The sequence below is a fragment of the Oncorhynchus mykiss genome, chromosome 7 (assembly GCF_013265735.2).
Source record: "Oncorhynchus mykiss isolate Arlee chromosome 7, USDA_OmykA_1.1, whole genome shotgun sequence".
NCBI classification, from domain to species: Eukaryota; Metazoa; Chordata; class Actinopteri; order Salmoniformes; family Salmonidae; genus Oncorhynchus; species Oncorhynchus mykiss.
The window spans coordinates 48456186-48472533 of NC_048571.1; the positions used below are offsets into that span (position 1 = coordinate 48456186).

Sequence of the window (16348 nt, forward strand, 5' to 3'; positions counted from 1 at the left end):
ATAGTCCCTTGCTTAGTGGTGTTGCAGACTCTGGGGCCTTTCAGAACAGGTGCCTTGCGAAAGTATTCGGCCCCCTTGAACTTTGCGACCTTTTGCCACATTTCAGGCTTCAAACATAAAGATATAAAACTGTATTTTTTTTGTGAAGAATCAACAACAAGTGGGACACAATCATGAAGTGGAACGACATTCATTGGATATTTCAAACTTTTTTAACAAATCAAAAACTGAAAAATTGGGCGTGCAAAATTATTCAGCCCCCTTAAGTTAATACTTTGTAGCACCACCTTTTGCTGCGATTACAGCTGTAAGTCGCTTGGGGTATGTCTCTATCAGTTTTGCACATCGAGAGACTGACATTTTTTCCCATTCCTCCTTGCAATACAGCTCGAGCTCAGTGAGGTTGGATGGAGAGCATTTGTGAACAGCAGTTTTCAGTTCTTTCCACAGATTCTCGATTGGATTCAAGTCTGGACTTTGACTTGGCCATTCTAACACCTGGATATATTTATTTTTGAACCATTCCATTGTAGATTTTGCTTTATGTCTTGGATCATTGTCTTGTTGGAAGACAAATCTCCGTCCCAGTCTCAGGTCTTTTGCAGACTTCATCAGGTTTTCTTCCAGAATGGTCCTGTATTTGGCTCCATCCATCTTCCCATCAATTTTAACCATCTTCCCTGTCCCTGCTGAAGAAAAGCAGGCCCAAACCATGATGCTGCCACCACCATGTTTGACAGTGGGGATGGTGTGTTCAGGGTGATGAGCTGTGTTGCTTTTACGCCAAACATAACGTTTTGCATTGTTGCCAAAAAGTTCAATTTTAGTTTAATCTGACCAGAGCACCTTCTTCCACATGTTTGGTGTGTCTCCCAGGTGGCTTGTGGCAAACTTTAAACAACACTTTTTATGGATATCTTTAAGAAATGGCTTTCTTGCCACTCTTCCATAAAGGCCAGATTTGTGCAATTTACGACTGATTGTTGTTCTATGGACAGAGTCTCCCACCTCAGCTGTAGATCTCTGCAGTTCATCCAGAGTGAGCATGGGCCTCTTGGCTGCATCTCTGATCAGTCTTCTCCTTGTATGAGCTGAAAGTTTAGTGGGACGGCCAGGTCTTGGTAGATTTGCAGTGGTCTGATACTCCTTCCATTTCAATATTATCGCTTGCACAGTGCTCCTTGGGATGTTTCAAGCTTGGGAAATCTTTTTGTATCCAAATCCGGCTTTAAACTTCTTCACAACAGTATCTCGGACCTGCCTGGTGTGTTCCTTGTTCTTCATGATGCTCTCTGCGCTTTTAACGGACCTCTGAGACTATCACAGTGCAGGTGCATTTATACGGAGACTTGATTACACACAGGTGGATTGTATTTATCATCATTAGTCATTTAGGTCAACATTGGATCATTCAGAGATCCTCACTGAACTTCTGGAGAGAGTTTGCTGCACTGAAAGTAAAGGGGCTGAATAATTTTGCACGCCCAATTTTTCAGTTTTTGATTTGTTAAAAAAGTTTGAAATATCCAATAAATGTCGTTCCACTTCATGATTGTTGTTGATTCTTCACAAAAAAATACAGTTTTATATCTTTATGTTTGAAGCCTGAAATGTGGCAAAAGGTCGCAAAGTTCAAGGGGGCCGAATACTTTCGCAAGGCACTGTTTACTGAGATCATGTGACAGATCATGTGACACTTCAATGAAGTCCACTTGTGTACAATCTAACTAATTATGTGACTTCTGAAGGTAATTGGTTGCACCAGATCTTATTTAGGAGCTTCATAGCAAAGAGTGTGAATACATATGCGTGCATCACTTTTCTGTTTGTTATTTGTATTTTTTTAAGTAAGTCATTTTTTTCATTTCACTTTACCAATTTGGACTTTTGTGTATGTCCATTACATGAAATCCAAATAAAAATCCATTTCAATTACAGGTTGTAATGCAACAAAATAGGAAAAACGCCAAGGGGGCTGAATACTTTTGCAAGGCACTGTATCTCTCCTATGTGCAAATCGTTATGGCAGTCATTTTACTTAGGGCCCTCGATTTACAAATACAAAATCAAAAGGTGTTTGTTTGTGGATAGTGAATGCATTTGTGGATAGCGATTTACATTTGTGGAAAGATTTTTTTACATTTGTGGAAAGTGATTTATATTTGTGGAAAGTGATTTACATCTGCGAATACATTTGGCATGATATTGATCCCATACCTTTCACTGCCACTTAGTGGTTTATTTTGATTGCCTCTCTTTATCATTGTCTATTTACACCTCTATCATCTTTTCTCTATCTATACCTGTGTTTATGTACTTCATATTGTTGATCTTAACTGCTGTCTATCCCTGCTTTGTGGCTATCATTTTTCTTACTCTCCCGTGCTAACTTGAATCTCCCTCTTGAGTGCCTGCTCTCTCTCTCTCGCCCCACTTTGCTGTGTCAGCACTTTGATCGTGAAATAGCTGAGGGGGGAAAACACGCCTCCAGATGAGAGCAGTCAATATTTCATATCTATACCTGGAAGGAGACACAGAGGGCAGAGCGAATTAAAATAGGGTAAAATGTATACACATATACACGGATAGTTGTAACAGTCTTGCCAATGGGAAATACTGCAGGAGGTTCAGCAGCTGACAGCTGCTCACGGGGGGCTATAAATCCATTCATTTTAACATTTGGAAATGGAACACAGTGGCCAAGATGGCAAACGCTCGCACAATGGAAACAAGAAAATTGAATGTGAGGACAACAATAAAATGGAGGCAACATTAGCATAAATCAAATTGTCTGGCTTTACATCTTTAAACGTGTTGTGCACACCCTTGTGTAGGCTAGGTTTAGTTGAAAGTCAGAGTACTATTATTTGTGAATAATATGAGTGTTTAGGTTTTGCCTGTAATTATACAGTGTCCGTTTCAAAGGTGTGTTGTAATGAAAGCCGGTGGCTCTGGATGAAAAGGGTCTTCCCCGCATTACTGCCAAGTCCCATTCTCCCCCTGAACTTGATCAGCCATTCAGCCCATGTACGCCTGAGATTACTGTTAGTTCCTCATATTGAATTCCATGACCCACAGAATCACTCTGCAATCAGTTCACATTTCTCACCATAGCCTTCTCAGGTACACCTGCTCCCACACAACCTGAATAGACATTCTACTCAGGGTTGAAATATTAGTAGCATAGAATGGTGTAGCGTGATCAATTTCACTCCGTAAATGGGAATAATGTGTGCACTCTGAAGGAGATGTTAACAATGTTTTGGCCACTCGACATCCTCTCTATACACTGGCTTATTTCTATGGTAATACAGTTATTATACCCATAACTCATCTCTAATACTTTCTTACCACACACTCATATACAGGATATATACTACATGACCAAAAGTATGTGGACACTCATTCCAAAATCATGGGCATTAATATGGAGTTGTTCTCCCCTTCGCTGCTATAATAGCCTCCACTCTTCTGGGAAGGTTTTCCACTACATGTTGGAACGTTGCTGCAGGGACTTGCTTCTATTCAGCCACAAATGCATTAGTGAGGTCGGACACTGATGTTGGGCGATTAGGCCTGGCTCGCAGTCAGCGTTCCAATTAATCCCAAAGGTGTTCGATGTGGTTGAGGTCAGGGCTCTGTGCAGGCCAGTCAAGTTCTTCCACACAATCTCAAAAAAACATTTCTGCATGGACCTTGCTTTGTGCATGGGGGAATTGTCATGCTGAAACAGGAAAGGGCCTTCCCAAAACTATTGCCGCAAAGTTGGAAGCACAGAATCGTCTAGAATGTCATTGTACGCTGCAGCGTTAATATATTCCCTCCACTGGAACTAAGGAGCCTAGCTCAAACCATGAAAAACAGCCCCAGACCATTATTCCTCCTCCGCCAAATTTTACAGTTGGCACTATGCATTCGGGCAGGTACTGTCTCCTGGCATCCGCCAAACCCAGAATAGTCCGTCGGACTACCAGATGGTGAAGCGTGATTCATCCCTCCAGAGAATGCGTTTCCACTTGTCCAGAGTCCAATGGTGGCGAGCTTTACACCCCTCCAGCCAACGCTTGACAGTGTGTATGGTGATATTAGGCTTGTGTGTAGCTGCTCGGCAATGGAAACCCATTTCATGAAGCTCCCGATGAACAGTTATTGTGCTAACGTTGCTTCCAGAGGCAGTTTGGAACTCGGTAGTGAGTGTTACAACCAAAGACAGATGATTTTTAAGCGCTACGTGCTTCAGCACTCGGCGGTCCTGTTCTGTGAGCTTGTGTGGCCTACCACTTCGCGGATGAAACGTTTTGCTCCTAGACATATCCACTTCATAATAACAGCACTTACAGTTGACCGGGGCAGCTCTAGCAGAGCTGAAATTTTGAGAACTGACTTGTTGGAACAGTGTCATCCTATGACGGTGCCATGTTGAAAGTCACTGAGGTCTTCAGTAAGGCCATTCTACAGCCAATGCTTGTCTATAGAGATTGCATGGCTGTGTGCTCGATTTTATACTCCTGTCCGCAACGGGTGTGGCTGAAATAGCTGAATTCACTAATTTGTGTCCACATACTTGTGTGTTGGGCTACAGCAAAAAAACAATGGATTCTGAATGTTTACCCAGCAGACCCTTTGGTAATGAGTACCATATATTAGTATACCAGTGTCATCCTTAAATCAAGATAATGTTGATTGCCTTTTACAAAGCAACAACCATCGGTAAGGCTACGGTCAGTCATCAGGTTGGAGCTTGGCGTTAGATACTGTACGCCTACACCATACATCCCTGACCCTCCAACCTTTTCCAATAGCATTACAATGCAACATTATATTATAAAACTCAATTTCAATACCCTGGGTGATGTGGTGGTCCTGTGAGTAGTGTATGATCTCTACAGAGTCCTGCTCTTAGCTTCTCTGTCGGACAGGTTGGGCACAGAGTCGTTTCATTTCGGTTGCCTGCCTTTGTTTGTATAATGCCACACTCTGCATTCTCACAGACATAATTAAATCAAGTCTAATCCACTATTTATGCATTCTGCCTCTGAATTATTCACACTGCAGTTTTGTGCGATATTGCATTTTTGTAGAGACAGAGAGAAGTTGTGAGGCTGCCTTTTATTGAAGTGAACCCCCCTCAAGATGACATATTTTATTAATTAATATGGCCTCATATGAGAGTACACAATGCATTCATGTAAATGCTGGGTTTGCATTTTTTTTTTTAAACGACTAGGAATTCTTATAATTCACACATAAATTGCACAATCAGTACAATTAGTAGCCTGCCTCCTTTTTTTAATAAAAAGTTTAAGGAACATAACATTCTTTAGAATGTAGAAGTGTGTGAAAAATGGTCAGACGTCTACAGCGGTTGGTCCCAAAAACACAGTGCGCTAAACGTTCGGGCAGACAAATGCTAGATCCACATCCGGTGCATGCATGCCAGCCTTAAAGGGATACTTCAGGATTTTGACAACGAAGCCCTTTATCTACTTCCCCAGATACAGATGAACCATTTTAATGTCTCTGCTTGCTGTTTGAAGGAAGTTGCTTACTAGCGTTAGCGCAATTGCTTGCTAGTAAATACCTTAGACTTCTAGTCAATGCTAGTGAAACTACCTCTAACTTACTTCATACTGGATGCAGAGACATACAAATAGGTCCCCTGAGTTTATCTGTCTCCGTGGAAGTATCCCTTTAAAGCTGCTGTCAGCACTCCCAAATAACAAAATGACCATCACAAGAAACATATTAATTTATTTTCATCAAAGTCTGCATAAATGGAATGAGTACATGCACACTCATATACCCAACATCGTCTCAAGGGACCTCTATTAAACAAGTGTCATTTCCAGGGACATTTGCCAACCGTAGACAATACAGTGCATTTTTTTGGTGAAATACATTGGCTCCGTAGCCACGCTAGTCATTTCCTCCATGTGACTTGGACAGGAGGTGAAGTGGAAACAGACAGAGAGGTTAATTAAGCAGAGTAGATCCTGACGTCGCAGTGCAAATGAAAATAAAACGACATCCACAGTCATCCATCACAGTCAGGAGCTCTATACGCCTATCATGCAATCCTTGTATATTGAAAGTGCAGTCAAAAGGTCAGGGAGATACAGGCGGCTCTTGGTTCTCATCCCCCTACTGACCTATTAACTAATGATTTCTTCTGGCTGTTTGGGTGTAGAAGACAGCCTTGTACACAGAGAGGACTGCTCTGTTGTGTTGAAATACAGCGCCTCAGGAAAGTATTTACACCACTTGAGTTGAGATTTTGTGTCACTGACCTACACATTAAACATATCGGGGTGAAGCAATTTTTTACTAATTAATTGAAATTAAAAGCCGAAATGTCTTGATTCAATAAGTATTCAACCCTTTTGTTATGGCAAGCCTAAATCATTTCAGGAGTAAAAATGTGCATGACAAGTCACATAATAAGTTGCATAGACTCACTATGTGTCGCAATAATAGTGTTTTAACATAATTTTTTAATGACTACCTCATCTCTGTAAACCACACATACAATTAGCTGTAAGGTCTCTCAGTCAAGCAGTGAATTTCAAACACAGAATCAACAACGAAGACCAGGGAATTTTTCCAATGCCGCGCAAAAAAGGAAGCCCATACAGAATATAAATATTTCAAAAACATGCATCCTATTTGCAATAAGGAACTAAAGTAAAACTGCAAAAACATTCGCAAAGAAATTAACTTTATGTCCTGAATAAAAAGCAGAATGTTTGGGGCTAATCCAACGCAATACATCAATAAGTTTCACTTTTCATATTTTCAAGCATGGTGGTGGCAGCATCATGCTTGTCATCGGCAAGGACTTGGGAGTTTTTTAGGATAAAAGAAAAGGAATAATGCTAAACAGAGGCAAAATCCTAGAGGAAAATCGAGTTGTCTTCTTTCCTACAGACACTGGGAGAAAAATGTACCTTTCAGGAGCACAATAACCTAAAATACAAGGCCAAATATACACTGGAGTTGCTTACCAATATTACATTGAATTTCCTGAGTGGCCTAGTTACAGTTTGGACTTAAATCATCTTGAAAATCTATGGCAAGACTTGGAAATGGCTGTCTTAGCAATGATCAACAAACAACTTGACAGAACTTAAAGAATTAAAAAAATAATAATGTGCAAATATTGTTCAATCCAGGTCTGCAAAGAGACTTACCCAGAAAGACTCACATCTGTAATTGCTGCCAAAGCTGATTCTAGCATGTATTGACTCAGGGGGTTGAATACTTGTGTAATTTATTTGTGTAGATTGTTGAAAAAAAATTGACAATAAAATAAATGTTTAATCCCTCTTTGTAACACAACAAAATGTGGAAAAAGTCAAGGGGTGTGAATACTTTCTGAAGGCACTGTATGTGCCAAGCATATCGGAACAGTGCACAATGATATAGCACATTATCTAGTCAGTGTTAGATTAAAGAATCAGTTCATGGATGAAATTGCTTTGTTCATAGTATATTTATTTTCAATTTAAAGGGAATGTGTTTTGCTTATTTTTGTTTATCACTCACCACTGGATAATCAGACCATTCGTGACAAAAGATCTCAATCCATTATTTGTGTGTTATTGCTAACTTGACATTCCCTGTGTACTACAGCTAAGCTCCATTACTGTGCAATAACAATGCAACTACTCAATGACTGTGTAACAACATGTAAATACAACAGTAATGACAGTGTTGCTACTCAGGAATGGATCAAGAGAAGTGATCTAATATGACAAACTGAAAAGTGTTGTTCCATAACACTTCATTGTATTGGAGTCACACTGATGTCATTGGAAAAACGTAAGCTTTAAGTTCATTCTCAGAGAGGAAGGGGAGAAACTGTGCGTCCAACTCGCTGTATTAGAACAGGCTCTGCAAAGAAACAATTTAGGAAATACAATTGGAGAATCAAATTTGTTTGAGACAGCGGCAGTCTGTAGAGTCTATGGTATGGTGCTCGTAACTTATTTCCCCCTTTAAAAAGAGAACTGGGACCCATTTGGTGAGATTTGTTTAATAATTCAGCATGGCCTTAAACCAATTCACTTCAAGTGCCCAGATGGTATTTTTATTAGGCAAATGCTCTATAGTGAGTGGAATTATTTACTTGCATTCCAAAACTGGCAGAGTACCTCCGAGCCATGGAGTTTACTGAGCAGAGAATCAGTCAGCCTCTGCTTTGGGGTAGTAATTCAGCAAAACAATATTTTTCATGAATAGCATTGTGTTTGTTCTGTGGGATGAGACTGGCAGCTCTGTAGGCCTGTGTTAGAGCCATTAAATCATAATGGGCACAGCAGAGGGCCTGACAGGGAGGTGGTGCACTGGGGTTCCATAACACTGAGAATGTCAGACCCTCGACACGCTGTTCCAGACCAGTGGGAGCTGGTGGGAGGAGCTATAGGAGGACGAGCTCATTGTAAAGGCTGGAAAAGACTAAATGAAACGGTATCAAACAGAGCATACATATAGAAACCACTTGCTTGATGCCGTTCCATATATTCCATTCCAGACATTACAATGAGCCAGTCCTCCTATAGCTACTCCCACCAGCCTCCACTGTTCAAGACGGTGGTGACGATCTGGGAAATTAGAGCCTACAAAAGTGATACAAAGGCTACGGTAGATACCTCGTCGAATTGGGGTCTATCTGGAGATCTGAAGTAACATAAAATGAGGAGAAGTTTGCATTCTCTATTCATACAAAGTCGTGTTTCCTGTCAACAGTCCTGTTCTGTCCAGGAAGTGGAAGCAGGATAGAAGCTATGAAGTGAATTATTAAAATCATTGTTTAAAGAACAAGCCAGTGGATTTTAAGTCCTTCAACAGTTATTGAGCAGCCTTCCTGCCAGGCCAGGTTGGGAGTAATGAAAACACAATTCACAATGCCCTGTGTTAACATGGAATAATATATGTGCCCAAAAGCCCCTTCCACTGGTCAGTCATAAACATCTGGTTTAAATAGTGTTTGTTGTAACATAAAGATCAAGGGCAATGTAGTCTACTACAGTACAACTTCAGTTTTACGAGCTATGCAAACAGCAGATTATCATTACAAACAGATTATCAGGACATTTTTGACACATTTTGGGAGGCTCATTGATGATGCATAAATAAAAGAAACAAAGTTAATGGCTGTGTCAGGGCCAGAAACTGAGCTACAATGATTGACGCAGCTGCACTGTCATATTCCTTTTGATGGGATTAAATTGTCATGACCTCTTAGATATGGAAATCCAGGAACCCTCATAGGCTTTATGAAATGTCAGCATTATTAAAATGTAGACCAAGCTAAGGCTCAACTTAGCAACACCTTCTATAGTCTCCAGTGTTACAGTGTTATGAGCCTCAATGACACCATGAAGGATAGACTGCAGCATTGTCTATTTCTTACAGATCTAAATTCTTAGCTTAGTTGTTAATTCTGAGACAGATTGTACAGGTGTGTTATATTTAAGCAATAAGGTCCGAGGGGGTGTGGCATATGGCCAATATACCAGGGCTAAGAAGGGCTGTTATAATGCACAACGCAGCACGGAGCGCACAGCCTTTAGCCGTGGTATATTGGCCATATATCACAAACCCTCGAGGTGCCTTATTGCTATTATAAACTGGATACCAATGTAATTAGAGCAGTAAAAATAACTGTTTTGTCATACCCGTGGTATATGATCTGATATTCCACGTCTGTCAGCCAATCAGCATTCAAGGCTCGAACCACCCAGTTTATAATTGGCATCAACATCTTACTCTACAGCAATCAGGAAGAGCAGTATAGGCTACAGAGAGAGGAGAGAAAGAGAGAGAGAGAGAGAGAGAGATAGAGAGAATGAACCATTTGTGATTCAATAGTTCTGACAGAAATGGCATTAGCCTTGTCAATTGGCATGTATATGGAAATACAGTTTACAGATTACTCGGCAAGAGGGGAAATAACTGTGAGAATGCTGTTCATAGACTACAGCTCAGAATTCAAAACCATAGTCACCAAGATCATCTCCAAGCTAGGGAACCTGGGACAAACCCCACCCTCTGCAACTGCATCCTAGACTTCCTGACAGGTCGGCCACAGGTGGTGAGGGTAGGCATCGACACCTCCGCCACGCTGCCCCTCAACACGGGGGACGGTCAGCGGTGTGTACCCTCCTATACTATCAAATCAAATGTATTTATATAGCCCTTCGTACATCAGCTGATATCTCAAAGTGCTGTACAGAAACCCAGCCTAAAACCCCAAACAGCAAGCAATGCAGGTGTAGAAGCACGGTGGCTAGGAAAAACTCCCTAGAAAGGCCAAAACCTAGGAAGAAACCTAGAGAGGAACCAGGCTATGTGGGGTGGCCAGTCCTCTTCTGGCTGTGCCGGGTGGAGATTATAACAGAACATGGCCAAGATGTTCAAATGTTTATAAATGACCAGCATGGTCCAATAATAATAAGGCAGAACAGTTGAAACTGGAGCAGCAGCACAGCCAGGTGGACTGGGGACAGCAAGGAGTCATCATGCCAGGTAGTTCTGAGGCATGGTCCTAGGGCTCAGGTCCTCCGAGAGAGAGAAAGAAAGAGAGAAAGAGAGAATTAGAGAGAGCATACTTAAATTCACACAGGACACCGGATAAGACAGGAGAAGTACTCCAGATATAACAAACTGACCCTAGCCCCCCGACACATAAACTACTGCAGCATAAATACGACTGCGTGGCCGCACATGACTCGAACACCATCATCAAGTTCTGACGACACGACGGTGGTGGGTCAGAGTTCAGGGAGGAAGTCAGAGACGTAGCAGTATGGTGAGAGGACAACAGCCTCTCCCTCAACGTTAGTAAGAACAAGGAGTTGATCGTGGATTATAGAAGAAAGAGCACGCCCCCATCCACATCAAATGGGATGTTCATTGGCGTCCACATCAATAAGGGCTTAGCATAGTCCAAAAAACGTGAATTGTTGCATCTTGTTGTGTTGTTTTCCTCCGGTAGCTAGCTAGCTAAAATTGGCCTTTTCCTAAATTAGCCATGGATGGAGATAGGGATTTGGACTTGTGGTTTTATTTAATTCTCCATACTGGCCAATGATTATAACTGCGATTCTGATCCAACCATAAAGTCATACATTGTGCCTCTGGCCTGAGAGGATGGAAGTTCAACATGTAGTATGCTAATGTTAACTAGCTGGCTAATCATTTCCCATGGAAGGAAGTTAGGCTAGCGAGCAAGTATTTAAGCCAGGTAGCCTAGGACAACAAAAACTGAAAGTGTGTACTGTATGACAGAGTCATAGACCGTTTCGGCAACATGAAAGGGAGGAGGATGGCATTTGCGTTTCTCTACAATTAGCATGAGTCAACATGTCGTTTTTTTTTTACTTACACGTGCACATACGCGCGCGCGCACACACACACACCGACACACACACACACACACACACACACACAAATCAGTACTTTAGACCGCCACATGATATTTAGCTTATGTTAAAGGGACTAAATCGTTTTTTGGAATCTTTAATTTGTCACCCTCTTAGATTAAGAATAGGTGATTTGATGATGTTGAAATGTTGAAGTTGAAATGGTTCTGGAATAGTGGAGGCAGCTCCTGTTTTCTTTTTGATTTGCAGTAACTCTCCGGTGTTCTAAATCAATAGTTGTTTAGTAGTTCAAAAATGACGGAAACATTAATGTGACTGACCATGCTGTAGGTCATGTAACTGTTTGTTACATGCTATATGCTTTGTGGACTCCACCGGACATATGAACTAACAGGTTATAAAGCAAACAATGCAATTATCACGACACATAGGTTGTCATATGGCTTTTTTTCCTTTGCTTGGCTTGCCCGGTGTTTACCCACGCACCACCACTGCACTGGGGCCGAGCTCCCTGCCATCCAGAAACTCTATATCAGGTGGTGTCAGAGGAAGGCTTGAAAAATTGCCAAAGACTCCAGCCACCCAAACCATAGACTGTTCACTCTGCTGCCATCCAGCAAACGGTATCGGAGCATTGGCTCACTGACCAACAGACTCCAAGACAGCTTCTACCCCGAGCCATAAAACTGCTAAATAGCCAACAATGCTAAATGGTCAATGAATGGTACCCAAACTATCTGCACTGACTCTACGCACACTCACTAGACTTTATATACACACCATAATACAGTACACACTCACACACACACAAATCCCTCACACATTCAAACACTACATTGAACAAAAATATAAAAGGCAACATGCAACAATTTCAAAGACTTTACTGTGTTACAGTTCATATAAGGAAATCAGTCAAGTGAAATAAATTCATTAGGCCCTAATCTATGGAATACTGATGTACATTTGTTGGTCACAAAAAAGGTAGGGGCGTGGATCAGAAAACCGGTCTGTAGAAACTGCCATCGATAAAATGCAATTGCATTTGTTGTGCGTAGCTTATGCCTGCCCATACCATATCCTCACCGCCACCATGGGGCACTCTGTTCACAACGTTGACATCAGTAAACCGCTCGCCCACACGACGCTATACACTCTGTCTGCCATCTGCCCGGTACTGTTGAAACCGTGATTCATCCGTGAAGAGCACACTTCTCCATCGTGCCAGTGGCCAACGAAGGTGAACATTTGCCCACTGAAGTTGGTTTTGACTCTGAGCTAGTCAGGTCAAGACCCTGGTGAGACAATGAGCACGCAGATGAACTTCCCTGAGACGGTTTCTGACAGTTTGTGCAGAAATTATTCGGACGTGGAAACCCACAGTTTCATCAGCTGTCCGGGTGGCTGGTCTCAGAAAATCCCGCAGGTGAAGAAGCTAGATGTGGAGGTCCTGGGCTGGCGTGGTAACACGTGGTCTGCGGTTGTGAGGCCGGTTGGACGTACTGCCAAATTCTCAAAAACGACATTGGAGGCGGCTTATGGTAGAAAAAGTAACATTCAATTATCTGGCAACAGCTCTGGTGGACATTCCTGCAGACATCTGTGGCATTGTATTGTGTCACAAAACTGCCTTTTATTGTTCCCAGCACAAGGTGCACCTGTGTAATGATCATGCTGTTTAATCTGCTACTTCATGTGCCACACCTGAATACTTTCTGAATGCACTATACATACGCACACACATACACGCAACACACACGAATACCGACACAACACAAACATAGACACACACGCACACATCATTTGCTGCTGGTACGCTGTTCTTTATTTTACTCTATTATTATTATTATTATTATTATTACACACGCACACATCATTTGCTGCTGGTACGCTGTTCTTTATTTTACTCTATTATTATTATTATTATATATCCGGATGCCTAGTCACTTTACCCTGCCTTCATGTACATATCTACCTCAAATACCTCGTACATCTGCACATTGATCTGGTATTAGTTCTCCCTGTATATAGCTCCGTTCTTGTGTATTTTATTTTATTCCTTGTGTGTTAGTTACTATTACATTTCTTATTATTTTTAAACTCTGCATCTTTGGGAAAGGTTTGTAAGCAAGCGTTTCACTGTAAAGTCTACACCAGAGTCTAGACCAAATTTATTTATATAGCCCTTCTTACATCAGCTGATGCCACAAAGTGCTGTACAGAATCCCAGCCTAAAACCCCAAACAGCGTATTCTGCACATGTAATAAATAAAATTGGCTTTGATTTGGCAAATTCCAGTAGCCTATTATTCATATGCTGGCCCATTCTAACCAAACATTTCAGAACTTGCAAAAAGGTCAAATGGTAGCCTAAGCTTTGTCTTCATGCTGACCCATACTGTTGTTTTGAGACTATGATAATATGATTATTATTATTTCAATGTTCAATTCTATAGCCAACTGCAGTGGTTTGGTCTAGCTGTAAAAAATAAACAATGTCATGACAAAATTGTTTATAAATGCGGGTCTCACTCTATTTCACCCTATATCAAGAGAAGATCAGGTAACTGTGGTGTGAAATAGACTCCCACGTGGTCATGGACACATAAGAATAAGGGTTGATGGATTCACTCAAACCAAGAAGTGTCAAGCAAGAATATTACTCCATAAAGAAAATAATTAATACATATCCTTATGGGCTACTCTATTCTATAATTACACGGTAGGCCTATTTCTCGTTGACGTGTCTTCCTTGTACACATGTATAAGTTATAATACATCAGAGGAGAAAATGTAAAGTGCTCCCCAACTGTCAGCCCGTGGGCATGGTTTTATTTGCCCCCCCCTTTTTCTGAGCAAAAAAAATGATTCCCATGCGTAGTAGAGAAACACGTGATCATATACAAATCATTTAAGAAAATGTAAGCAAGGTTTGGAATGTTTATGTTCTAGTCAAATATTATATATGTTTGGGCTTCTTGCGGTCAATTTGCAGTCCACAAATGATTTGTAATTATGTTCCACCACTCAAGAAAAAAAATGGTCCCGCGGCTGAATCTAGTTGATACCTGTTTTACAGTCACATTAGACTACGGTGCATTCTGTTCGGGTAGGATGGGTTGTGGTGACGTTTCCAACCAATAAGCGAGCTGCTCCTTCGTACAGAGCAGCATCGGCATCGCTCTCCTCAGCGGCAGTTTTGCTCTAGAGAAGTCGGGACAATTTCTCACAGAGCTTCTTATTGCGCTCAGAACTGCATCCAAGAAGAGAGCTCCGGGAATTATACAATTTATTCGAAGAAGGCGAGTCGGGCCAATCTCTGTCCCTTGATTTTACAGCGCTCTGGCAAAGATGAATTTAGGCTCCGTTCTTATACTGACGTGCACCTTAGTTGTGGACACATCTTGGGTGAGATATTTATTTATTTTCGAAATACGTTAGAAGTAGTCTACTGCACTGCTGTGCCCGTTTGGCATACACGAGCTTTGCAGTGCATGTGGTGCTGAATTGTGACGATGAGTGACTTTTCCTTGCAGTAGAATTTTGGCAATAGGGAACATAATGCGTTTCAATTACGTATAATGTCACGATACTTTCAAACGATTCTTCAAAATTATTTTGTAGACAGCAGTCATTTCGGGTTTGGTCACGAAAAGATACATCCGTATTAAATGACAGGTGCCTGAATAAACCAATCGGCTGTGAATTTTGAGCGCCTTTAAAAAAAACGAATTTAGGTTACTTTAGTCTACTGAATGAACTGCAGTAGTCTACTAGTGTGTTAAATCAATTGCAGAGGATGCCGAAGCCTTTCGTTTCATAAATTATATAGGCTATACGAGGCTACGAACTTCATTGCCGTTTACAATATGGACTGTAATTTATTTTGATTAGATCAGCCCTAGCCCATTGCTCGTTATAGCATATTATAGCCTCTCTCTCGATATAATATCAAATGCACTATTCTTATAATGTGATTGCATTTACATTTTAAAACTTATCTAAAATGACGGCCAGTTTTTTTATAGCCTACTCATGCCTGAAAGATATACATTTGTCTCCTGGATAGCACCTTTGCTGCAGCAAAGTAGAGTGAAGACTGATAAGAGTAAACTGCAGACACAATACTGATAATTGTAACAATAAGTTACACATTTTGTATAGGTTGTCTCTCTTTACTATACGCTTACTGCATTGACTATGCACATGACCTTAGTAGGTCTATGATCTAATATGCATATTTATGTTCTCCATCATCTTCAAATATATACACATGGATTAGGCCTACTCTTCCCCTCTCCCCTTCCCATAAATCCATTAAGGTTTAGGGTAGTTTACAATGGACAAAATAAAATTAAAAATTAAAAAGGTGTCTAATGAATCCGCTGGTGTATCTGGTATTGATGATTCACTTGCAAATGTCGGCATTTAAACAGCAAGTTATGGACTGAAGCAGATCAGCAACACCAGTTGGGCGGTATCCAGATTGCTATACCTACATACTGTGCCATCCCGGGATATACTGTATTACCGACAAGGGTCACAAGGGTTATTTTTTTAAACCTCACTTACAAAATTCTAACAAGTACTAAGGAATCTCCATCGCGGATGCTAGGTAAATGCTAACAAGAGCATTCAAACATTTATTTCTAAAACAGACAACCCAGCTCAACGTTATGCAAGTATCTCAAAATACAGTTTGCAGAACGCACAAAACAAATATTAGACATCAGGTATTTTAATCCAGGAGGTGATTGACTCTGCTGCTGTTACCAAGAAGCTTGATCTAGCAAGCTAACATTAGCCACTTAGCTAACGTTAGCAAGTTATCAAAACCCAGCTGGAGAGATTTTTTTTGGCACATCTTAGATAGTTAACGTAATTGTTATAAAATATATATCTGGCAAACATGAGTGAATTTCACTACTTGATCACCTCAAATAAATTGCGCTGCAGGGGTTACTCAT

General features: G+C 41.0%; 1 protein-coding gene across 5 annotated transcripts in view; it reads left to right on the forward strand.

Annotated features, from left to right (window-relative positions):
• Positions 1-14501: 14501 nt before the first annotated feature.
• The window catches only part of LOC110527925 (cadherin-4), a 243357-nt gene continuing 241510 nt past the window's right edge, over positions 14502-16348 (forward strand). For 3 of the 5 annotated variants that reach the window (XM_036983417.1, XM_036983419.1, XM_021609553.2), the window contains exon 1: positions 14502-14789. In XM_036983417.1, the coding sequence (XP_036839312.1) occupies positions 14733-14789 (57 nt within the window). In that variant the 5' untranslated portion in view covers positions 14502-14732. The remainder of the gene's footprint in view (positions 14790-16348) is intronic. The other 2 variants (XM_021609554.2, XM_036983418.1) reach the window with 1 other exon arrangement.